Genomic DNA, 21,712 nt, shown 5'->3' on the forward strand with positions numbered 1-21,712 from the left:
CCCAATAGCTTATTTTTGCTATTGTTTCCCTTGCCTCAGGAAACATATCTAGAAAAATATTGCTATGGTCAGTGTCAGAGAAATTACTGCCTGTGCTCCCTTCTAGGATTTTTATGGTCTCTGGTGTCATATTTTGGTCCTTAATCCATTTTGAGTTTATTTTTGTGTATGGTCTAAGAAAGTGGTCCAGTTTCATTCTTTTGAACGTAGCTGTTCAGTTTTCCTGATATCATTTGTTGAAGAGACTGTCTTTTCCTCATTGCATATTCTTGCCTGTTTTGTCAAAAATTAATTGACCATCTAATTGTGGTTTTATTTCTGGGCTCTCTAATTTGTTCCATTGATCTACATGTCTGTTTTTGTGCCAGTACCATACTGTTTTGATTACTGCAGCTTTGTAATATAACTTGAAGATGGAATTGTGATACCTCCAGTTTTGTTCTTTTTCAAGATTGCTTTGGCTAATTGGGTTCTTTTGTGGTTCCATACAAATTTTAGGATTATTTATTCTAGTTCTATGAAAAATGCTATTGGTATTTTGATAGGGACTGTGTTAAATATATAGATTGCTTTGGGTAGATGGGCAGTTTAACAATATTTAATCCATGAGCATAGAATATCCTTCCAATTTTTTGTGTTGTAATTCATCAGCATGGAATATTCTTCCAATTTTTTGTGTTGTCTTCAATTTCTTTCATCAGTGTTTTATAGTTTTCAAAGTGCAGATGTTTCATCTCCTTGGCTAAGTTTATTCCTAGGTATTTTATTATTTTTGGTGCAATTGTAAATGGGATTGTTTTCTTAATTTCTCTTTCTGCTACTTCATTATTAGTACATAGAAATGCAACGGATTTCTGTATGTTGATTTTGTAACCCTCAACCTTACTGAATTCATTTATCAATTCTAGCAGTTTTTTGACGGAGTCTTTAGGGTTTTCTATATTTAGTGTCATGTCATCTGCAAAGAGTGGAAGTTTTACTTCTTCCTTACCAATTTGAATGCCTTTTCTTTTTGTTGTGTGATTGCTGTGGCTAGGACTTCCAGTACTATGTTGAATAGAAGTGGTGAGTGTGGACATCCTTGTCTTGTTTCTGACCTTAGGGGGAAAGCTCTCAGTTTTTTCCCATTGAGTATGATGTTTGCTGTGGGTTTTTCATATATGGTCTTTATTATGTTGAGGTATGTTCCTCTAAACCTACTTTGTTGAAGATGTTTATCATGAATGGATGTTGTGCTTTGTCAAATGCTTTTTCAGCATCTATTGAAATGATCATATGGTTTTTATCCTTTCTCTTGTTGATGTGATGTATCTTGTTGATTGATTTGTGAATATTGAACCACCCTTGCATTCCAGCAATAAATCCCACTTGATTGTGGTGAATGATTTTTTAAATGTATTGTTAGGTTTGGTTTGCTAATATTTTCTGAGGCTTTTGCATCTATGTTCATCAGAGATACTGGCCTATAGTTCTCTTTTTTTGTAGTGTCTTTGGTATCAGGTTTATGGTGGCCTCGGAATAAATTCGGAACAGCTTTCCTTCCTCTTCTATTTTTTGGGATAGTTTGACAAGAATAGGTATTAACTCTTTAAGTGTTTGGTAGAATTCACCTGTGAAACCATGGGGTCCTGGACTTTTGTTTGCTGGGAGCTTTTTGATTACTGATTCAATTTTATTCCGTAATTGGTTTGTTCAAATTTTCTATTTCTTTCTGATCCAGTTTTGAGAGGTTATATGTTTCTAGGAATTTATCCATTTCTTCTAGGTTGTCCAGTTTGTTAGCATACAGTTTTTCATAATATTCTCTTTTAATCTTTTGTATTTCTGTGGTGTTGGTTGTTATTTCTCCTCTTTCATTTCTGATTTTGTCTGTTTGAGTCCTTTCTCTCTCTGTCTTTGTTTTTGTTTGTTTGTTTGATGAAGGTTTATCAATTTTATTGATCTTTTCAAAGAACCAGGTCCTGGTTTCATTGATCTGTTGTTTTTTAGTTTCTGTTTTGTTTATTTCTGCTTCTAATCTTTTTCTTTTTCTATCTCCTTTAGCTGTAAGTTTAAGTTGTTTATTTGATATTTTTCTTGTTTCTTGAGTTAGGCTTATATTACTATATACTTCCCTTTTAGAACTGCTTTTGCTGCATCCCAAAGATTTTGGACCATTGTGTTTTCATTTTCATTTGTTCCCGTGTATTTTTTAATTTTCTTTTTGATTTCTTAGTTGACCCATTCATTGTTTAGTAGCATATTGTTTAACCTCTATGTATTTGTAGTCTTTCCAGATTTTTTGTTATAGTTGATTTCTAGTTTCATAGTCAGAAAAGGTACATGGTATGACTTCAGTCTTTTTCAATTTGTTGAGACTTTTTTGTGGCCTAATATGTGATCTATTCTGGAGGATGTTCCATGTGCAGTTGAAAAGAATGTATATTCTGCTGTTTTAGGATGGAATGTTCTGAATATATCTGTTAGATCCATCTAGTCCAATGTGTCATTCAAAGCCACTCTTTCCTGTTGATTTTCTGTTTGGACAATCTATCCATTGAAGTAAGTGGGGTATTAAAGTCCCCTACTCTTATTGCATTACTAATAATTACTTCCTTTATGTTTGTTATAAGCTGCTTTATGTATTTGGGTGCTCCCATGTTAGATGAACAAATATATACAGTTACATTTTCTTGTGTTGTTCCCTTTATGATTAATTATATAGTGTTCTTCTTGGTCTCTTGTTACAGTCTTTGTTTTAAAGTCTGCTTTGTCTGGTATAAGTATTGCTACCCTGGGTTTCTTTTCCCTTCCATTTGCACGATAAATGCTTCTCCATCCCTTCACTTTTAACCTGTACATGTCTTTAGGTCTGAAATAAGATTCTTGTAGACCACTTCTTTAAATTTTTGATCAGGTATATTACTTATCTCAGTTTTGTTTAGGTCTCTTGCTGTGATTTTGTCCTATTCTTTCATTTGGGACATGTTCCTCTGTCTCTTCATTCTGTCTAACTCTTTGTCTGTTACAATGTATTAGGAAAGTCAGCTACATCTCCTGCTCTCGAAAGTAGTGGTCTCACGAAGAAGAGGTCCTATGGTGCCCTCCTATGCAGTGTCCCCTATTCACAATACTGGCGCTTTAGGACTGTCTTGTATATGTGTTCTGTGTACCCTGCTGTTGTGGCTGAGCCACTTTTGCCTTCAGTCCAGTCATCTGCAATGGCTCTCTTCCCCTATTGTCAGCAGGGTTTGATTCCTGTGTTGTTAATGGGTTAGTCTGGGGCCTTCCTGGGCTTGAGTTAAGTCAGACCAGGCATTTTCCAGAGATGCAGTAGCATCGATGTACAGGATGCTTTCCCTGTGTTGTCCCCTGAGAAGTTTTATTGGTGGGCAGGGCCTGTAGTCAGACCAGATGTCTACTCCCAGCCTACTGCTGGGTCACAGTTGGACTGGTGTGTGTGGTTATCTTCCCCTCTCCCTGGGGCAACAGTCACTTTGGAGTGGTGCTGGTCCTTGTTGGGGCTGCTTGCATGTTGCCAGGCTTGTGACATCAATTTGGATGGGCTCTAGCCAAAGGTGTATTAGAGGAGGCCCGTCCGAAGGAAAACATAGGAGTGGGACAGTGGTGTTATCAAGGTCTGAGAAGGTTTGCTGTGGGAGGGGACCTGCAGCCCTTGGAAACCATGGCCTGCCAGGTTGGAGGAGGTGTATCTGCAGAAGTGTGTGGGGGTAGGGTGCACTGTTAGCAAGTTCGGTAGCGAATGTCAGCATGTTGGTACTGTGCTGGTTGTGGTGTCTGTGTGTCTAGGCTGGGAGTAGGGGAGGGAAATGGCACTTGCCAGCTTCTTTGTTCCTGGACAGGTCTCCTATCAATGCCTGCCCCTTTAGCACACACTCAGATTAGTAAACAGATCTCCCTCCCGTTTATCTCAGGCAGCTTTCAAATGGCTGCTTCTCTGCTGTATCTCCATGGGGCTGTTTGTTGTGCTGTCTCTTTAAGGGCAGGGACTCAGTTTCCTATTGCCCTCCCAGCTCTCCCAGAGCTAAGCCTACTGATCTTTGAAGTTCCAGATGTTAAGCCCCACTGATTATAAGAACTCACAAAATTCGGCCCATCTGGTTTTTAAAGCCAAATGTTATGGGGATTCATCTTCCCTGTGTGGGTTCCCTGTGACTGTGGTGCCTGATGTGAGGGTCTATTTCTTTTCCCCTCTTCACCCCTGCAGTGTCCCTCCCTCCTGGAACAATCTTGCGGGTCCATTTAATTTCTGACCATGTTTCCACTCTTCCTATCCTCTTTGATGTGGCCTCCTCTCTATATTTAGCTGTGGAGAGTCTATTCTACCAGTCTTCAGGTAATTTTCTGAACCTATTACATCTATTTACACTGATATGCGTGTTATCTAGTTCTATCTGTGGGAGAGGTGAGCTTAGGATTCTCCTACCATCTTCTGCATTTATTTTATTGTGAGTGAAGTCAAGCACCTTTTATAATTTCTTTTTTCAATTTTTTGTTGTGGTATAAAATGCATATAAAATAAAATTTATCATCCTGATATATTTAAGTGTATTTATTTCAGTGGTATTAAATACATTCATAATGTTATGCGACCATCACCACTGTCCATCTCCAGAACTCTTTTCATCTTATAAAACTGAAACTCTGTCCCCATTAAACACTAATCCCTCATTTCCTCTCCCCAGCCTCTGGCAACCACCACTGTACTTTGTTTTTATGACTTTGACTACTCTAAGTACTTTATATAAGTGGAATCACACAGTATTTTTTGTGTGTGGCTGGCTTATTTTACTTAGCATAATGTCTTACAGGTTCATCCATGCTGTAGTATGTGTCAGAATTTCTTTCCTTTTAAGGGCTGAATAGTCCTTTGTGTACATAGACTACATTTGGTTTATTATTTATCTGTTGAGGGACACTTGTGTAACTTCCACATTTTAGCTACTGTGAGTAATGCTGATATGAAGATGGGTGTATAAATATTTCCTTGAGACCTGTTTTCCATTCTTTTGGGTGAATACCCCTAATGGATTTGCTGGATTATATGGACATTCTATTTTTTTAAAAATTTTTTGAGGAAACATCATATAGTTTTCCACCATGGCTATACCATTTTACATTCCTACCAATGGTATGCAAGAGTCCCAATTTCTCCACATTCTTTTCGACACTTGCTGTTTTCTTTTTCTTTTTCACCTTTTTTTTTTATAGTAGCTATCCTAAGGAGTGTGAGGTGATGTCTCATTGTAGTTTTGACTTCTATTTCCCTGATGAGTAGCGATGTTGAACATCTTTTCATGTGTTTGTTGGCTATTTGCATCTTTTTTTGAGAAATGGCTATTCAAGTTCTTTCTTCATTTTTTTTTTTTTGCCACAAGGTGTGTTTTATTTTCATTAATCATACAAATAATTTGCTGTAATATCCCAGGGCAAACTGGAGAATTTGGCAGTCTGATTGGAGAGTCCCCTCAGAGACTTGCAGGCTGGTGGCATTGGCTTGGAGTGCCTGGGTTCACAGTGCAGCTTGTTACTTATCCGTCTAGCGGGTGACTCTTCTTCCTCTACATGACTGGGGTGTCTTGAAGATGAGAGGGGTGGGGAATCCTCTAGGTTCTTAGGAAATTTCACTTCACTTCTCCTGCTCAATGGGCTCTTTGGCTGGCAGGGTGTTCTTCTCCTGTTTCTCTGTTTTCTTCAGCTTGGCCTTATCAAAGCTGGCAATTTTCCCCATGTCTGGCTTGCCTGCCATTTTCTTAAAGTGATCCATGGAGTTTCACTCCAAGCCTGGTGCCTGGTGCCACTCACATTGCTGCAGCAAGAGACTGCTCTTTCCCCATTTTTAATCAGGTGTTTATTATTTTGTTGATTTTAGGAGCTTTTTAAATATTCTGGGTATTCTCTTATTAGATATATAATTTGCAAATATATTTTCCCATTCTGTGGGTTGTCTTTTTACTGTATGGATAGTGTCTTTTGATTCACAAAATTTTTGTTTTCATGAAATGCGATTTGTCTATTTTTTCTTATGTTACCTGTGCCTTTGCTGTCATATCCTTGAAATCATCGCCAAACCCAATGTTGTACAGTTTTTCTCCAAAGTTTTCTTCTAAGAATTATATTATTTTAGGTTCTTGATCCATTTGGAGTTAATTTTTGTTTAATTTTTGTTAAAAAGAACTTCATTCTTTTGCATGTGTAAGTCCAGTTTTGCCAGCACCATCTATTGAAAAGAAACTGTGCTTTCCCTATTGAATGGTCTTGGCGTCCTTATCAAAAATCATTTGACCATATATGTAAGGGTTTATTTCTGTGCTCTCTATTCTATTCTATTGGTCAATATGTCTGTCATTATGCAAATATCACACTGGTTTGATTGCTGTAGCTTAATAGTAAGTTTTGAAATCAGGATGTGTGAGTCCTGCAACTTTGTTCTTCTTTTTCAACATAGTTTCAGCTATTCATGATTCCTTACAATTCCATATGAATTTGAGGGTTGGCTGTTGCATTTCTGCAAGAAAGGCTGTTGAAATATTGATAGGAAGCACATCAAATCTGCAGCTTAATTGGGGTAGTATTGCCAGTTTAACAATATTAAGTCTTTCAACACAAGAAAATGGGATGTCTTCCATTTATTTATATATTTTAAAATTTCTTTAAAAAAGAGAGAGAGAGAAGGAAACAAACCATAAGAGACTCTTAATGATAGAGAACAAACTGGGGGTTGATGGAGGGAGATGGGTGGGGGATGGGCTAGATGGGTGATGAGTATTAAGGAGGGTACTTGTTAGGATGAACACTGGGTGTTGTATGTAAGTGATGAATCACTGAATTCTCCTCCTGAAACCAATATTGCATTGTATATTAACTAATTAGAATTTAAGTAAAAATTTAAAAGGAAAAAACAAAAAACAATTTCTTTCAATGTTTTGTAGTATTCATTGGGTGAGTCTTTCACTATCTTGGTTACATTTATTCCTAAGTATTTTATCCTTTTTGATGCTATTATAAATGAAATTATTTTCTTAATTCCTTTTTCAGACTGTTCTTCACTAGTGTATAGAAATATAACTGACTTGTGCCTGTTAATCTTTTATCCTGACATTTAACTGAATTTGTTTATTAGCTCTTATTGTGTGTGTGTGTGTGTATATTCTATAGGATTTTCCATATATAAATCATATTATCTGTGAATAGAAATAGTTTTACTCCTTATTTCCAATTTAGACGGCTTTTATTTCTTTTTCTTGTCTAATTGCTCTAGTTAGAACTTCCAGTACAATGTTGAATAGAAATGGTGAAAGTGAGCATCCTTGTCTTATTCCTGATCTATAAGGGGTAAAGCTTTCAGTCTTTTACCATTGGATATGAAGTTAGCAGTGAGTGTTTCATAAATAAATAAATGTCTTTTATCATGTTGAGGAAGTTCCCTTCTAATCCTAGGGTGTTTGAATTATCAAATGTTTTTTCTCTATCAATTGAGAGGATCTTGTGGTTTTTTATCTTAATTTTATTAAGGAGATGTGTTACCCTGATTGATTTTCATAAGTTGAACCACCCTTATGTTCCTTGGGCAAACCCTGCTTAGTCACGGTGTATAATCCTTTTAATATGCTGTTGGATTTGGCTTGCTAGTGTTTATTTCATTGAGAATTTTTGCATCTACATTCATAATGGATATCCACCTGTATTTTTCTTTTCTTTTCTTTGGCTTTGGTATCAGGGTAATCCTGGCCTCAGAATGAGTTAGGAAGTGTTCTTTCCTGATCTATTTTTTAGATGAATTTGAGGACAATTGGTGTTAGTTATCCAAATGTTTGTTAGAATTCAAAAGGGAGGGGCACCTGGGTGGCTCAGTCGTTAAGCGTCTGCCTTCGGCTCAGGTCATGATCTCAGGGTCCTGGGATCGAGCCCTGCATCCGGCTCCCTGCTCGGCGGGAAGCCTGCTTCTCCCTCTCCCACTCCCCCTGCTTGTGTTCACTCTCTCACTGTCTCTCTCTGTCAAATAAATAAATAAAACCTTAAAAAAAAAAAAAGAGGAATTCAAAAGGGAAACCATCTGGTCCTGGGTTTTTCTTTGTAGAAAGTTTTTTGATTACTGATTCATTTTTTTTACTTGTTAGAGGCTTATTCAGATTTTATATTTCTTCTTCAGTCAGTTTTGGTAGTTTGTGTGTTTCTAGGAATTTATCCATTTCATTTAGATTATCTAATTTGTTGATGTACAGTTCATAATAACTTCTTATAATCCTTTCTAGTTTTGTAAGATCAGTAGTAATGTCCCACTTTCATATTTTATTTTAGTAATTTGAGTCTTCTCTCCTTTTTCTTAGTCTAACTAAAGATTAGTCAGCCTTACTGATCTTTTCAGAGAGCCAACATTTTTTAGTTGTTTCTCTATATTGCCTTCTATTTTCTATTTTCTTTATCTTCACTCTACTGAGAATGATTTCCTTCCCTCTACTAGTTTTGGGTTTAGATTGTTCTTGTTTTGCTAGTGCAAAGTTCGGTTAGGTTATTGATTTGAGCTCTTTCTTCTCTCTTAATGCTATACATCTTCCTCTGAGTACTCTTCTCAATGTATCCCATAAGTTTTGGTATTTGGGGTTGTTTTGTTTTCATTAATGTCGAAGTATTTCCTAATTTTTTTTGTGATTCCTTCTTTGACCCATTGACCGTTTAAGAATGTATTGCTTAATTTCTTAATTTATGAGTTTTCCAAATTTCTTTCTGTTAGTGATTTCTAATTTTGTTCCACTGTTATTAGAGAAAATATTTTGTATGATTTCATTCTTTTTTAATTTATTGGGACTTTTTGATGGGTGAATATATAGTTTATGCTGGAGAATGATCCATGTGCACTTGAGAAGAATGTGTATTCTGCTATAGTTGAGTTAAATGATCTATCCATGTCTTTTAGGTTAGTTGACTTAAAGTGTTCTTTAAATTGTCTATTTTCTTGTTCATCTTTTTTATACTTGTTCTGTCTGTTATTGAAAATAGAATGTTGAAATCTCCAACTAGAACTAGAATAGAATTATCTGTTTCTCCCTTCAATTCTGTCAGTTTTTGCTTCATATGGTTAGAAGCTGTATTGTCATATTGCATATATATTCATAATTGTTGCATTTCTAGTGAGAATTACCCTGTTTTTGATATATAATGCTTTATTTGTCTCCTGAAATAATTTTTTACTTAAAGTACAGTTTTATTTGGTATTAGCTTAGCCACACCTGTTCATTTTTGGTTACTATTTGCTTGGAGTTTATTTCTATCCTTTTACTTGCAACCTAGTTGTATCTTTGAGTCTCTTATAGAGAGCATATAGTTAGATCATGGGTTGTTTTTTTCTTTTCCATTTTGCCAATCTCTGACTTTTGTTGAAGATTTTAATCCATTTACATTTACAAGTAATTACTATTAAGGACTTACTTCTTCCATTTTGTTATTGGTTTTCCATAAATCTTACATTTTTTTGTTCCTCAATTCCTCCATTGTTGACTTTTGTTTTTATTCTTTTTATGTGTGTTGGTGTATGGTGTGATGCTTAATTTTGTTCCAACTTGGCTAGGATAAGGGGGACACAGTATTTGGGGGCGTGTCTGTGAATGTGTTTCTGGAAGAGATTAGCATTTGATTCCGTAGACTGAGTAAATAGACCCATCTTTACCAATGGGGGTGGGCATCATCCAATCTACTGAGGGCCTGAATAAAACAAAAAAAGCAAAGGAAAAGTGAATTCCTTCTCTCTCTTCTTGAGCTGGAAAGTCCATTTCTTCCTGCCCTCAGACATCAGAGCTCCTGGTTCTTGGGTCTTTGGACTCTAGGACTTACACAGCAGCCTCCTGGTTCTTAGGCCTTTGGCCTTGAACTAAGAATTATACCATTGGTTCCCTTGGTTCTCAGGTCTTTGGGCTCAGATTAAATTATACTACTGGATTTCCTGGCTCTGCAGTTTGCAGGCAGCAGACTGTGGGATTTCTTGGCCTCTATAATCACAGGAACCAGCTCCTGTAATAAATTTTCTCTGATATATATCCATATATATCCTATATATATACTGTTTCTGGAGAGCCCTAGTTAATGCATACAGTTTTTTAAATGATTTTATTTATTTGTTTTGTTTTAGAGAGAGAGAGAAAGAATGTGAGTGGGGGAGGGGCAGAGGGAGAGGGAGAGAGAGAATCTCAAGCAGACTCCATGCTGAGTGTGGAGGCCGACATGGGGCTCAGTCTCATGACCTGAGCCAAAATCAAGAGCCAGACACTTAACCAACTGAGCCACCCAGGTGCCCTACATACGTTTTTGATTCCCTTCTTAGTTCCTTTTCTATATAGTTTTTAGTTATTTTCTTAGTAGTTGGTCTGGGTATTACAATAACAATCTAGCTTGAATTAATACAAACTTAGCTTCAAAAGTCTGCAAAATCTCTGCTCCTATACAAACTCATCCCCCCCTACCATGTTTTGTTGCCAAAAACTACATCTTTATGCATCATGTGCCCAATTAACATAGATTTATAATTATTGTTTTATGTATTTGTCTTTTAAATCATATAGGAAAAAAAACAGAGGAGTTGAAAATATAATTATGCTGGGTTTATATTTACTTATATAGTTACCTTTACAGTGTTTTTTATTTCTTCATATAGTTTCAAGTTACTGTCTAGTATTCTTCCATTTCTTTTGCAGCAGGTCTACTAGTGACAAACTGCCTCAGCTTTTATTTATCTTGGAATGTCTTGACTTCTCTCTTATTTTTGAAAGATAAATTTGCTTAATATAGAATTCTTTGTTGGAGAGTTTTGTTTTTGTTTTTGTTTTTTTAGCACTTTAAATATGTCATTCTGCTGCCTTCCAGCCTCCATGATATTTTATGAGAAATCAGCTGTTAATCTTATTAAGGATCCCTTGTATGTGATGAACCACTTTTGTTACTTTCAAGATTCTCTTTTTGTCTTTGACTTTCAACAATTGTGTCTCATTGTAGATCTCTTTGAATTTATCTTACCTAGAGATTGTTGAGCTTCTTAGAGTTCTGTAAATTTGAAGAGTTTTTGGCAATTATTCCTTCAAATACTCTTTCTGCTCCTTTCTTTCTTGTCCTTCCCAAGGGCAACTTCCCAACTCCCACTGAGTTTATCTTGGCATTCTTGATGGAGTCCCACATGTAACTGAGGCTCTATTAATTTTTCTTTGTTCTTTTTTCTTCCTGTTCCTAAGAGTGGATAATCTTAATTGGCCTGTCTTCAAGTTTGCTGATTGTTTTTCCTGACTGTTCAGATCTGCTGTTGAATTTTTCATTTCATTTATTATACTTTTCAACTCTAAAATTTCTAGTTGGCTTATTTTATACTTTTTATTTCTTCATTGATATTCCCTGTTTGGTAGGACATTGTTTTCCTGGTTTCCTTTAGTTATTCATTCCTAGTTTCCTTAGTACTTTGGGCATAATTAGGACAGTTGATTTAAAGATCTTTATCTAGTAAGTCCAATAGCTGGAGTTCCTCAGGGATAGTTTTTCTTAATTTCTTTTTTCTTTGAGTGCTTCATAACTTTTTGCTGAAAACTGAATATTTTAATATTATAATGTGGTAACTCTGGAAATCAAATTCTTCCCTCTCTCCAGGGTTTGTTTTTGTTGCTCGTAGTTTGTAGTTGTTTAGTGACTTTCCCAGACTACTGTTATAAAGACTACTTTTTTTGTCATGTGTGGTCATAAAGTCTCTGGTTAACTTAGTGGTCAGCTAGTGAAATTTGACAGACTTCTTAAATACCTGGAGCCAAAAAAACAAAAAACACTCTCCCAGTGTTTGCAGATTAACTGTGTTGAGGTACACTCCTTCAGTGCTTTTAGCCAGGCTGTTTACATCTCTGCTTTGTCTTTCATGTCTCACATGTGCAGAGACCAAAGGTCAGCCAGATGTGAAAGACTAGGGTGTTCTCAAGCTTTTTCTAAACATGGTTCCAACCCTGGGCATGCATGTGCCCCTTTAGATTCCCTAGTATATGTGGAAACTTTCAAAGTCTTTATTCCCTCATGTATTTTTCCCCCAGCATCATCCTCTCCGGTTTTTTTCATTTCTGTACTGTGTGCCTGTCTGTTATCCCTTGCACCAGGAGGTTGTGTCTCTTATATTTCCTTTTAAATGATTTTGAGAGATGCTGTCCAGGAGAAAGTTCCAAGGTGGGCAAAACAAAAGTAAGCTCCTTAGCCAGTCCTTCGGGGAATCTCCAGACACGTCAAACCATGTAATCACAGTTACTTGAGAGAAAAGTCCATAATACCCTCTCTGGTATCAGCAAACCACACCAGGAACATGAGCTGCCATCCCCACAGATGCCACCAAGCTGGGGAGTGGGGGATAGGAAGTGAGTAAGTTAAAACACCACAGTACTCTCTTACCAAAATAGAGCAGTTTCTTTCCTCATTAAGCATTGCCCTGACTGTGGTAAATTTTTAAGTTAGTTTTCAGAGCTCTGATAAAGTTGATTCTGACAGTTTTTGCCAGCTTAATTGTTGCTTTAGTAAAGGGACATAGATTTGGAGTTCTCTACTTTGCCATTTTTGGCAATGTCAGTCTTATATTTGTATAATTTTAAAAATCATTTTTGGGGCACTGGGTGGCTCAGTTGGTTGGGCATCCAACTCTTGATTTCAGCTTGCGTCATGATCTCAGGGTCATGGGATCAGGCCCCATGTAGGGCTCTGTGCGCAGCAGGGAGTCTGCTTGAGGATTCTCTCCCTCTCCTTCTGCCCCTCCCCCTGCTCACACACACATACTCTCTCTCTCAAATAAATGGATGAATCTTTTGAAAAATCACTCATAATTTTTTGTGAATTGTGTATTCACTTACTTTGTTCATATTTTGCTGGGTTATTAACTTTTTCTAATTCATTTATAGTTATTTACATAGTAGGGAAATGAACCACTTGTCTGTGATGGGAGTTTCATATACATATTTCCCAGTTTGTCATTTGTCATTTGTCTTTGTAATGGTTTTGCCACTCAGATTTTTTCATTTTTCTTTTGCGTAGTTAAATTTATCAGTCTTTTTCTATGATGACTTCTGGACTTTGGAATCCTAATTATCAAAGGCTTTACCTACTCTAAAATTATAAAATGATTCATCCCTATTTTCTACTAGAATGTTTATGGCTTAATTTTCTCACATTTAAATTCTTTTTTTTTTATTATTCTTATGTTAATCCCCATACATTACATCATTAGTTTTAGATGTAGTGTTCCATGATTCATTGTTTGTGCATAACACCCAGTGCTCCATGCAGAACGTGCCCTCCTCAATACCCATCACCAGGCTAACTCATCCTCCCACCCCCCTCCCCTCTAGAACCCTCAGTTTGTTTTTCAGAGTCCATCGTCTCTCATGGTTCGTCTACCCCTCCGATTTCCCCCCCTTCATTCTTCCCCTCCCGCTACCTTCTTCTTCTTCTTCTTCTTTTTTTTTTCTTAACATATATTGCATTATTTGTTTCAGAGGTACAGATCTGAGATTCAATAGTCTTGCACAATTCACAGTGCTTACCAGAGCACATACCCTCCCCAGTGTCTATCACCCAGTCACCCCATCCCTCCCACCCCACCCCCCACTGCAGCAACTCTCAGTTTGTTTCCTGCGATTAAGAATTCCTCATATCAGTGAGGTCATATGATACATGTCTTTCTCTGTTTGACTTATTTCGCTCAACATAATACCCTCCAGTTCCATCCACGTCGTTGCAAATGGCAAGATCTCATTCCTTTTGATGGCTGCATCTCACATTTAAATTCTTGATCCATTTTGGATTTATCTTAACTTAGTAAGTTGTGATTAATAGATCTAACCTTTTCCCCCCAAGATATTCATGTTCTTGAAGAAGAGATATTCTTAAGTTTAGCAAGTGTTTATTAGTATCAGGTAGCTTCTGTGAAAATATGAGTAGTTAAATTACTGGCATTGCTCTTGTTTTAGGATGACCTGGTTTTTAATTCTAGCCCTTGTCACTTAATCACTGTATGAACGTGAGCAACCCATTCACCCAGTGGGAATTTTCTGTTTCCCAGTCTGTAAACAGTGATAATAGTTTCTGCCCAGGCTATCACAGGGGATTATTACAAAATTAGCCAAGACAGTGTCTATGCCAGGGACTGTGGATGCATACAATGCTAACCACAATGTAAGGCAGTAGTAATGATAAGAATAAAATCATAGCAGCACTTTATATTTGAATGGTGCTCATTCCCATCTAAATACAACAACATTGAGACAACCCAGTGCAGTGTCTGGCACATAGTAGGTACCTGATTAGTATTTGCATATTTTTTGAATCTCTATTGAATCTTTACTATTTGCCAAGAACTACAATTTATTTCACTAAGCAAAACACTCCAAACTCATGAACTCACTCATGAAATTTATGTTCTGTTGGGATAGAGAAGTACAATAATCAAAATAAGTAAAATGTATAGTATGTTAACTAATGAACAATGATAAGGAGAAAAATAGGGAAAGAGTATTGAGGGTTGAGAGATGCAATTCCAAATAGGACAGTCAGAGAAAGCCACTCTGAGAAGGTGGCATTTGCACAAAGACATAAAGGAGGTGGGAAGGAAAGTGAGTTGTGTGGCTGCCTGGGGGAAGAGCCAGGCAGGCAGAAGGAACAGCAAGAGCAAAGGCCCTGAGGTTGGAGGATAAGCAGAGGCTAGAGCAGCTGAGCACAATAAACAAAGGTGAAAATATTAGAGAGTAAGGGAGGGCAAGGGGCTGAGGAAGGAGGCCAGATCATGTACAGCCTGGAAGGGCATCATAGGGAGTTAGGCTTTTATTCTGTGAAAGATGGAACGCCATTGGAGGGTTTCAAAGAGAATAGTGACGTGACGTGACGTGACGTGACGTGACGTGACGTGACTTGGGTTCTAACAGGAGCCAGGATCCCTCAGTCTGGTGTGTGCAGAATAGATTGAAGAGGGGCCAGGGAAGAAAGCAGAGTGCCATTAGGAGGCCCTTGCAGGCATCCAAGCAAGAAATGATGGTGGCTTGGGCCATGTCAGTAGGAGTGGGGGAGCAGGAAAGTGGGTGGATTCTAGATCATTCTTGAATGTAGAGCAGACAGGCTTCCTGGTAACTTGGATGGGATGTGGGGTGTCAGAGAAAGAAAGGGGTTCAGGATGCCTCCAAAGTTTTTGTTGGATAAAGGAGTCACCAGTTTTGTACTTGAGGAAACTGAGGCACACAGAGGTGAGGGGGCTCCATCCAAGGCCTGAGCACTGGCCCACTGAGCACCTGCCCACTTGTTCCTCGTTGCAGAGGAAAGTCTGGAGAGGTGCGCAGCCCTACCAGGTGGGCAGCCTCACCCTCCGACTGCCCGCTGGTGCTGCGGAAGCTCATTCACAAGGAAGACATCCGGGCTGGCTGCCGGTGCACAGTGAAGGCACCCTTGGTAACGGATGTGGAGCTGGAGCGCTTCCTGTCCGCACCCCGAGACCCCAGCCAGGTACTGGTGTTCGGGATAGTCTCAAGCCAGAACCCCACCAGCACCGCACAGCTCCAGTGGCTGCTCGACACACTCCACAGTCACCGGCAGCAGGGCCGCGCCTCGCCCTGCATCCAGGTTGGTCCAGGGCCCAGCTCGGGAGGCCTCAAGGGAAGACCGCCCCCCAGGGGCGCTAGGACTGACTGAGCATCTGGCTGAGAGGCTGCCCTTCGGCCTCAGCACATGGGCCCCCTTTCACTTCCTTTTCTCCTTGGGGCCTTTGCACATACTCTTCAACACACCATCTGCCATGTTTCACCTGTCTTCTCTCTCTCTGACTCATCCTCCTGTCTGGAGACGAATGTCACCACATCAAAGTGGGTGCTCTTTCTGACCTTGAGATCTTTTCTGCCATTTTCATCCAGAGCACTCCCCATAGCGTGTGGTTATGTATTGGTGTGAGTACTTGGAGCAGAGATGGACTCCCCAATGGATACTCAGGACTCAAGAATGTTCATAGACTGTGGCTGAGTACCTACTGTGTGCTGGCCCCGTGCGAGGCCCCGAGGGGCTCCCAGCATGGTGGGGCAACAGCTATAGCAGCCCTGAGCAGGGCCATGAAAGGCCAGCTCCGGGGGGCTCAGGAGCTGGGAGCAGGGCCTGCCACCTCCAGAGAGTCAGGGAGAGTCTCCCAGGATGAGAGGGTTCGGGCAGGTGGGTGAGTGTTCCCATCAGAGGCAGCAGCCTGTGCAAAGGTGGTCAGGGAAAGGGGCACTTGAGGTCCCTGTTCATTGTGGTTGAAGTCTCAAGGATCTGTCAGGGGCACATAGAACATCCCCTGGTCCTGTCCTGCCTGCAGGGTCGTTCCTGAGTCTCATCATCCTCCTCCCTCAGTAACCTTCCCTGGCAGGTTTAGCACAGTTCAGGGGTGACCCCATTCCCACTCCAACTGGAGGAGAGGATGCCATGTGAGCACATCAGCTTTGTGTCTACCTGGTGACTTCTTTCAAATCCTCTTGGCCCTATGCCCTCTCTGTTCCACTATCTGCCCCTTCTCCCTTTACTGCAGTCCTGACTTCCAAGTTTTTGTATCTGCCCTGGGGATACCCTCTCCAGCTCTCCTCCCAGGACCGTGGCCTCCCTGACCCTATGTGCCCACCCTTGTGCCTGCACTCCAGCCAGTGCCAGGAGCTTGGCATTGGAACCCTTCTGATCAGACACCAAAAGCCTTTTTACTAGTCTTGTACATCCAAGCTGTGTATTCTAGAGTCACGCCCAATTTACATAGACTTAGTGAACACTTATTGAGTCCTGCCCTGTGCTCATCGGTGTATAGACATAGGATCCCTGCCCACATGGGAACTTAGAGGTGACTTTAGTTTACCTCAAGGCTTTTAATTTTTCATTAATAGTTATCTGTAAGCATAAGATGCATGGCAGTCCAGCCCAGCTGTGAGTAGCATGAATGGGGACGGGGCCTGACCTTGAATCTGAGGTAGGAGTGAGCAGTGGGATTTGAGGAGTGTGGAGGACAGTTCTGGAGGGAGGTGTCAGGTTTCACAGTGACTCTGGTTTCACCATCCCAGTGTGTGTGATTAAGGCAGAAATGTTCCTTAACATTGTCTTGCTCTGAAAGCTAGAACGCCAGATATAGTTCTGGATTTCACATTTTAAATAGAAACATCAGGCAGGACAGCTGGAGGCACCTGGAATAAAAGGCAGATAAAACCAGAAAACTTTATACATGAGCTATTTTAATGGATTTGTAGCATCCAGAAAGAAGGAAGAGAAAGAGACCCCCTTTACTCTGGATTGACCAGGCCCCACCTTGAGATGTAGGTTTGATTCAGGTCCCAGCACTGGATCTAATGACAGGGAGGTATCCAGAAGACAGCCAGCAGTGGTGGAGGGTGGAGGAATCCTGAAAATGGTACACCCATGAATATGGTATACCTTCAAATCTCCAACATGGCTTCTTCCAGGCAGAGGGAACAGTCAAGTCCTGCAGACCCTTAGAGGGTGGAGCTAGTGGCTGTCATGTGGTGGGGGGCAGTTATCTCCATGACAGCCTTCACCAGCAGAAGGCCCTAGATGGACCTAGATGATCATGGCAATGGTCATGGGAGGTGTGCATGTGGGGGCTGAACAGCCTGTTGAGCAGGAGTTGGGAGGCCGTGTTGAATGGGGCTCCAGGACTCCATGGAACCTGGTCAGCCTGAGAATGCAGGAATCTGAGTGCATCCTCTTGGCATAGGATTGATGGGCACTTATTTCTGTCTTGGCAGTGCCGGCATGACCCATACCGCCTGCTGCGGTATGACCTGGACAGCTCTCTGCAGAAGGACCCACCCCTGCTGGTGAAGAAGTATGCTGTGGTGCCAGGGATGGTTCTGGTGAGCTGGGGCCAAGGGGGGGGGACTCACCGCCAATTGCCTGCCAACAGCCCCTGTCTCCCACAGCCCCTACCTTTGTGGAATCACAGATATGGGAGGGAGAAAGAGAGAGGGTCTGTGAGATCTGAGGCCCAGAGAGTAGAAGGCCTGACTGAGAGTCACCCAGCTTATAGAGTCAGGGCTGGAGTCCAGTCTCCTGTTCCCAGCCTGACCCCATCCATCCCTCATCCTGGAAGACTCAAGGGAGCAGGGCACACCTAACCTAGAGAACCAAATTCTCTTCATCTGGTTTTTTTGCTTTGTTTTGTTTTAGAGATTGATTGATTGATTAGAGAAAGAGAAAGAGCGTGAGTGGGAGAGGGACAGAGGGAGAGGGGGAGAGAGAATCCTCAAGCAGACTCCCCACTGAGTGAGGAGCCCCATGCAGGGCTCAATCCCAGGACCCTGAGATCATGACCTGAACCGAAATAAAGAGTTGGACATTTAACTTACTGAGCCACCCAGGCACCCCACTCTTCATCTGTTTCTAAGTAACTTTTTACTAAAAACAGGGCATTGTAAAAAAATATATATTCATTGTAGAAAGTTTAGAATATACAATTTAGAGGGGTGCCTGGGTGGCTCAGTTGGTTAAGCATCTGCCTTCGGCTCAGGTTGTGATCTCAGGGTCCAGGGATCAAGCCCCGCATTGGGCTCCTTGCTCAGCAGGGAGCCTGCTTCTCCCTCTGCCTGCCACTTCCCCTGCTTCTCTCTCTCTCTCTCTCTCTGTGACAAATAAATAAATAAATAAATAAATAAATAAAATCTTAAAAAAAAAGAATATACAATTTAGAAAATAATGACTTCCCCATATTACCCAGATTGCCTCATGCAGCAAGTATGTACTGGGCACCTGCTAGATTCAGCACAATTGGAAGCTCTGGGGCACACCCCTGCTAACATTTTGGCCTCTGGCTTTGTTAGTCTTTTTTCTGACTTTGGGGGTACTGCCTTTTTAAATTGTTATTTTAACCACTGCATAAGAATCTGACATTTGATTTCTCTACCTGTGAGCCTTTTGTTGGACATTTAGGTTATTTCCATGTTGGCTGGGCGGGGGTAGAGGGGACATACCAAATAACACTCTAATGAATATCCTTGCACAAAAATCTTTGGACACGTGTCTACTTGCTGGAGACTGACATTAGAGGGTGGGGGTTCAGAGAGCAGTAGGACAAGATCCCTGCCCTCCAGAGGCTCCCATCCCATGGGACCAGCTGATCAGTGCATAGGGATAAGTGGTCCAGTCAGCTGTAGGTGGGTGTGGCGGGGCCCTCTGAGCAGGAAGAAACCCTTCCAGCCCCAGGGCTCTGGAGCGCTTGTGTGTGAAGTGGCATCTGAGCAGGTGGGCCAGCAGGGGGCAAAGGTTGGGATGGTGGGGCTGCCATCTGACTTGGGAGGACTTGATGGGGAACAGCCTCAGCCACACTTCCCTGGGGGGCTTGGGGAGGGCAGCACCCTTCCCCCCACTGCTGAAACCATCAGAGAAAGGCCTGGCTTCTGGCACAAGCTCTGAGAGCCCATGGCACTGGCCTGAGATTCAGTGCTGGTGTGCTGAGGGCCTCTCCCGCCATGTCCTTCCTGTGTGTCTACAGATGTTTGCAGGGGGGAAGCTCCTTTTTGGTGGCTGCATTTTGAATGGATATGGCTTTAGCAGGCAGAATCTGCTGAAACAGATCTTTCAGGCTCAACAAGACTGCAAGATGGGCTACTTCCTGCCAGACAACTACAAATTTAGGTAAAACAGGAAAAACTCGGATGCAGGGGCAGGCATGGGGTGGGAGGAGACCTTGCTCTGGAAGGGACACTGGTGGGGAAAGAAGCTGGCAGCAAGCAGAAGACTTCACAGGTGGCAAGGGAGAATGAGGCCATGTTGTTGGTTTCTCTGGGACACAAGTTGGGGGAAAGGTCCCTCTTGGAGAAAGGGGGACACGGGATGGTTTGCACAGTGCTGGTTTCTGGGGCGGGGAGGCTCATGAAGACAGGTTTGGGTAGGGGTCCTAGGGACACCTCCACCTTTTTCCCCATCACACCCCATCCCAGTCCTGCTTCTCTGTTTACCAGCAGGGCCACGTAGACAAGGGTTCCTCAGGAAGTGAGCTCAGGCCCTTGTGAAGGGAAATGGGGTGGTGCTGGCTTAAGACTGCCTCTTGGCCACTGAGTGCAGGTTTTTCAACCAGGTGACGCCCATCTATTGAGTGCCTCCCAGGCCTAGCTTGGGTGAGATGAACAAAGGTTGGTCTCTTGGCTCAAGAAGCATGCAGCCTGGTCCAGGGAAGGAGCCCACAATTTATGACATTGCTAGAGGCTATGTTAGGAGTGGATTCTGGAATGCCTGGGCTGTACAGTGCAGTGTAAACCTTACTGGGTCAGGGGTCCCAAGACGAGGCGGGAGCCTCAACTCTGCTCTTTATAAGCCAGGGGTCCATTTGCCTCCCTAATCCTCATTGTCTTCACCTTTAAAATGAGGATGGTAAATCCCACCTCTTATGAAAGTGTGTTTGCCAAAGTGCCATATAAACCACAATGAGGAGCAAACACACCAAAGGCCAAAGCATTGCCTGCCTGCGCACAGGGGCTCCCTCTGCCTGCACCCCTAGCACGCTGAGTCCAGACAGCAACCCAACCCGTTCCCACCAGGCCCCTCAGCTTTCTAGGAGTCCTGATGCCAATTTCTCCTCAGCGCACTGAGTTTGAGCTGTGCCAGAATGTCTGCCTGACCCTAAACAGGTTCCTCTAGAAGGAACCATAGAGGTCACACCCTGACCCCAGCATCCTGGACCGCTTAGTAGAGAAGGCAGGATCCCCAGGAGCCCGGGGACATCAGGAAGGGCAGATGCTGCCAGGTGCAGAGAAGAAAGTCATTGAGACCCCACCGCCGAAGACTCAAGGAGGGCTTGGGGGTCCTTCAAGACCAGCTAGCTCATTGACAGTCCCAGGGAAAAAGGGAAACGGAGGCTGTGGGTCTGCTCAGGTTCAAGAAAGAACGATGGGGAGGATGCCATCCAGAAGGCCCAAACTGAAGATGAGCGGAGGCCACTGGCAGATGCCAAAAACAGCAAGCAAAGGCATTTCAAGAGACATTTAATGGATGGGGTGCTTGTGGGTGTGGTAAATGGGGAGTGAGAGAGGCCAAAACTAGTTACAAGGAGATGTAGCTCTTTATTTGGCTGCCACTGTCCTTGCAAGGACCATTTACCCTCTCTGCCTCAGCTGCTTTGTCTGTAAAGCAAGAATGAGCATAGTTTTCATTGCCCTGGGTTGTGCGGATTAGATGAGTTAGGTAGGTGAGAAATTCTGGCACATCACAAACATTTATTGAGAGGTTATAAGTTACAGTTGTTAGTGCTGTTATTATTGCTAAAATGAATTCTAGGCTCCTAATTTGTTACATACAAGGGTTCTGAAAGGACTTCATGCTTACAACAGATTTCAGTAAGTTTTTGAGGAATGGTGGGGAGAGAATCAGCAAACTACCCACACACAAACACAGACACACACATACAGACACACACACAGATGCACACAGAGACATGCACACAGACACACTGAGACACACAAACACACAGATGCACACACAGACAAAAACACACACAGATACACACACAGACACACACATTCATGCACAGTCTAGGTTTTCGAAAGTGGAAGGGGGAGGATTCCTGAGATTATAAACCAGTAGGACTCCTCTTAATTCTAGAATGGCCTATTAGGTTGGCAGTTTGAAAGCACTTAGAGAAAAAAAGGAATGGAATCTGACAAGAAAATGTTGCCATAACAACAGCTCTTTTATCTACATCTGTGAAAGG

At 41.6% G+C, this 21,712-nt stretch overlaps 2 protein-coding genes across 2 annotated transcripts in view; one reads left to right on the forward strand and one right to left on the reverse strand.

The window, feature by feature from the left end:
• The window catches only part of C1H3orf20 (chromosome 1 C3orf20 homolog), a 79,350-nt gene that overhangs the window by 52,834 nt on the left and 4,804 nt on the right, over positions 1 to 21,712 (forward strand). The window contains exons 11-13 of the mRNA XM_021695267.1: positions 15,306 to 15,609; positions 17,757 to 17,864; positions 19,499 to 19,641. Of these exons, the coding sequence (XP_021550942.1) occupies positions 15,306 to 15,609; positions 17,757 to 17,864; positions 19,499 to 19,641 (555 nt within the window). The remainder of the gene's footprint in view (positions 1 to 15,305; positions 15,610 to 17,756; positions 17,865 to 19,498; positions 19,642 to 21,712) is intronic.
• LOC110584884 (thymosin beta-10-like) lies at positions 5,630 to 5,749 on the reverse strand. The gene has a single exon (XM_044916279.1). It carries the CDS (start codon positions 5,747 to 5,749, stop codon positions 5,630 to 5,632), a length of 120 nt encoding a protein of 39 aa, XP_044772214.1.

The sequence above is a fragment of the Neomonachus schauinslandi genome, chromosome 1 (genome assembly GCF_002201575.2).
Source record: "Neomonachus schauinslandi chromosome 1, ASM220157v2, whole genome shotgun sequence".
Lineage (NCBI taxonomy): Eukaryota > Metazoa > Chordata > Mammalia > Carnivora > Phocidae > Neomonachus > Neomonachus schauinslandi.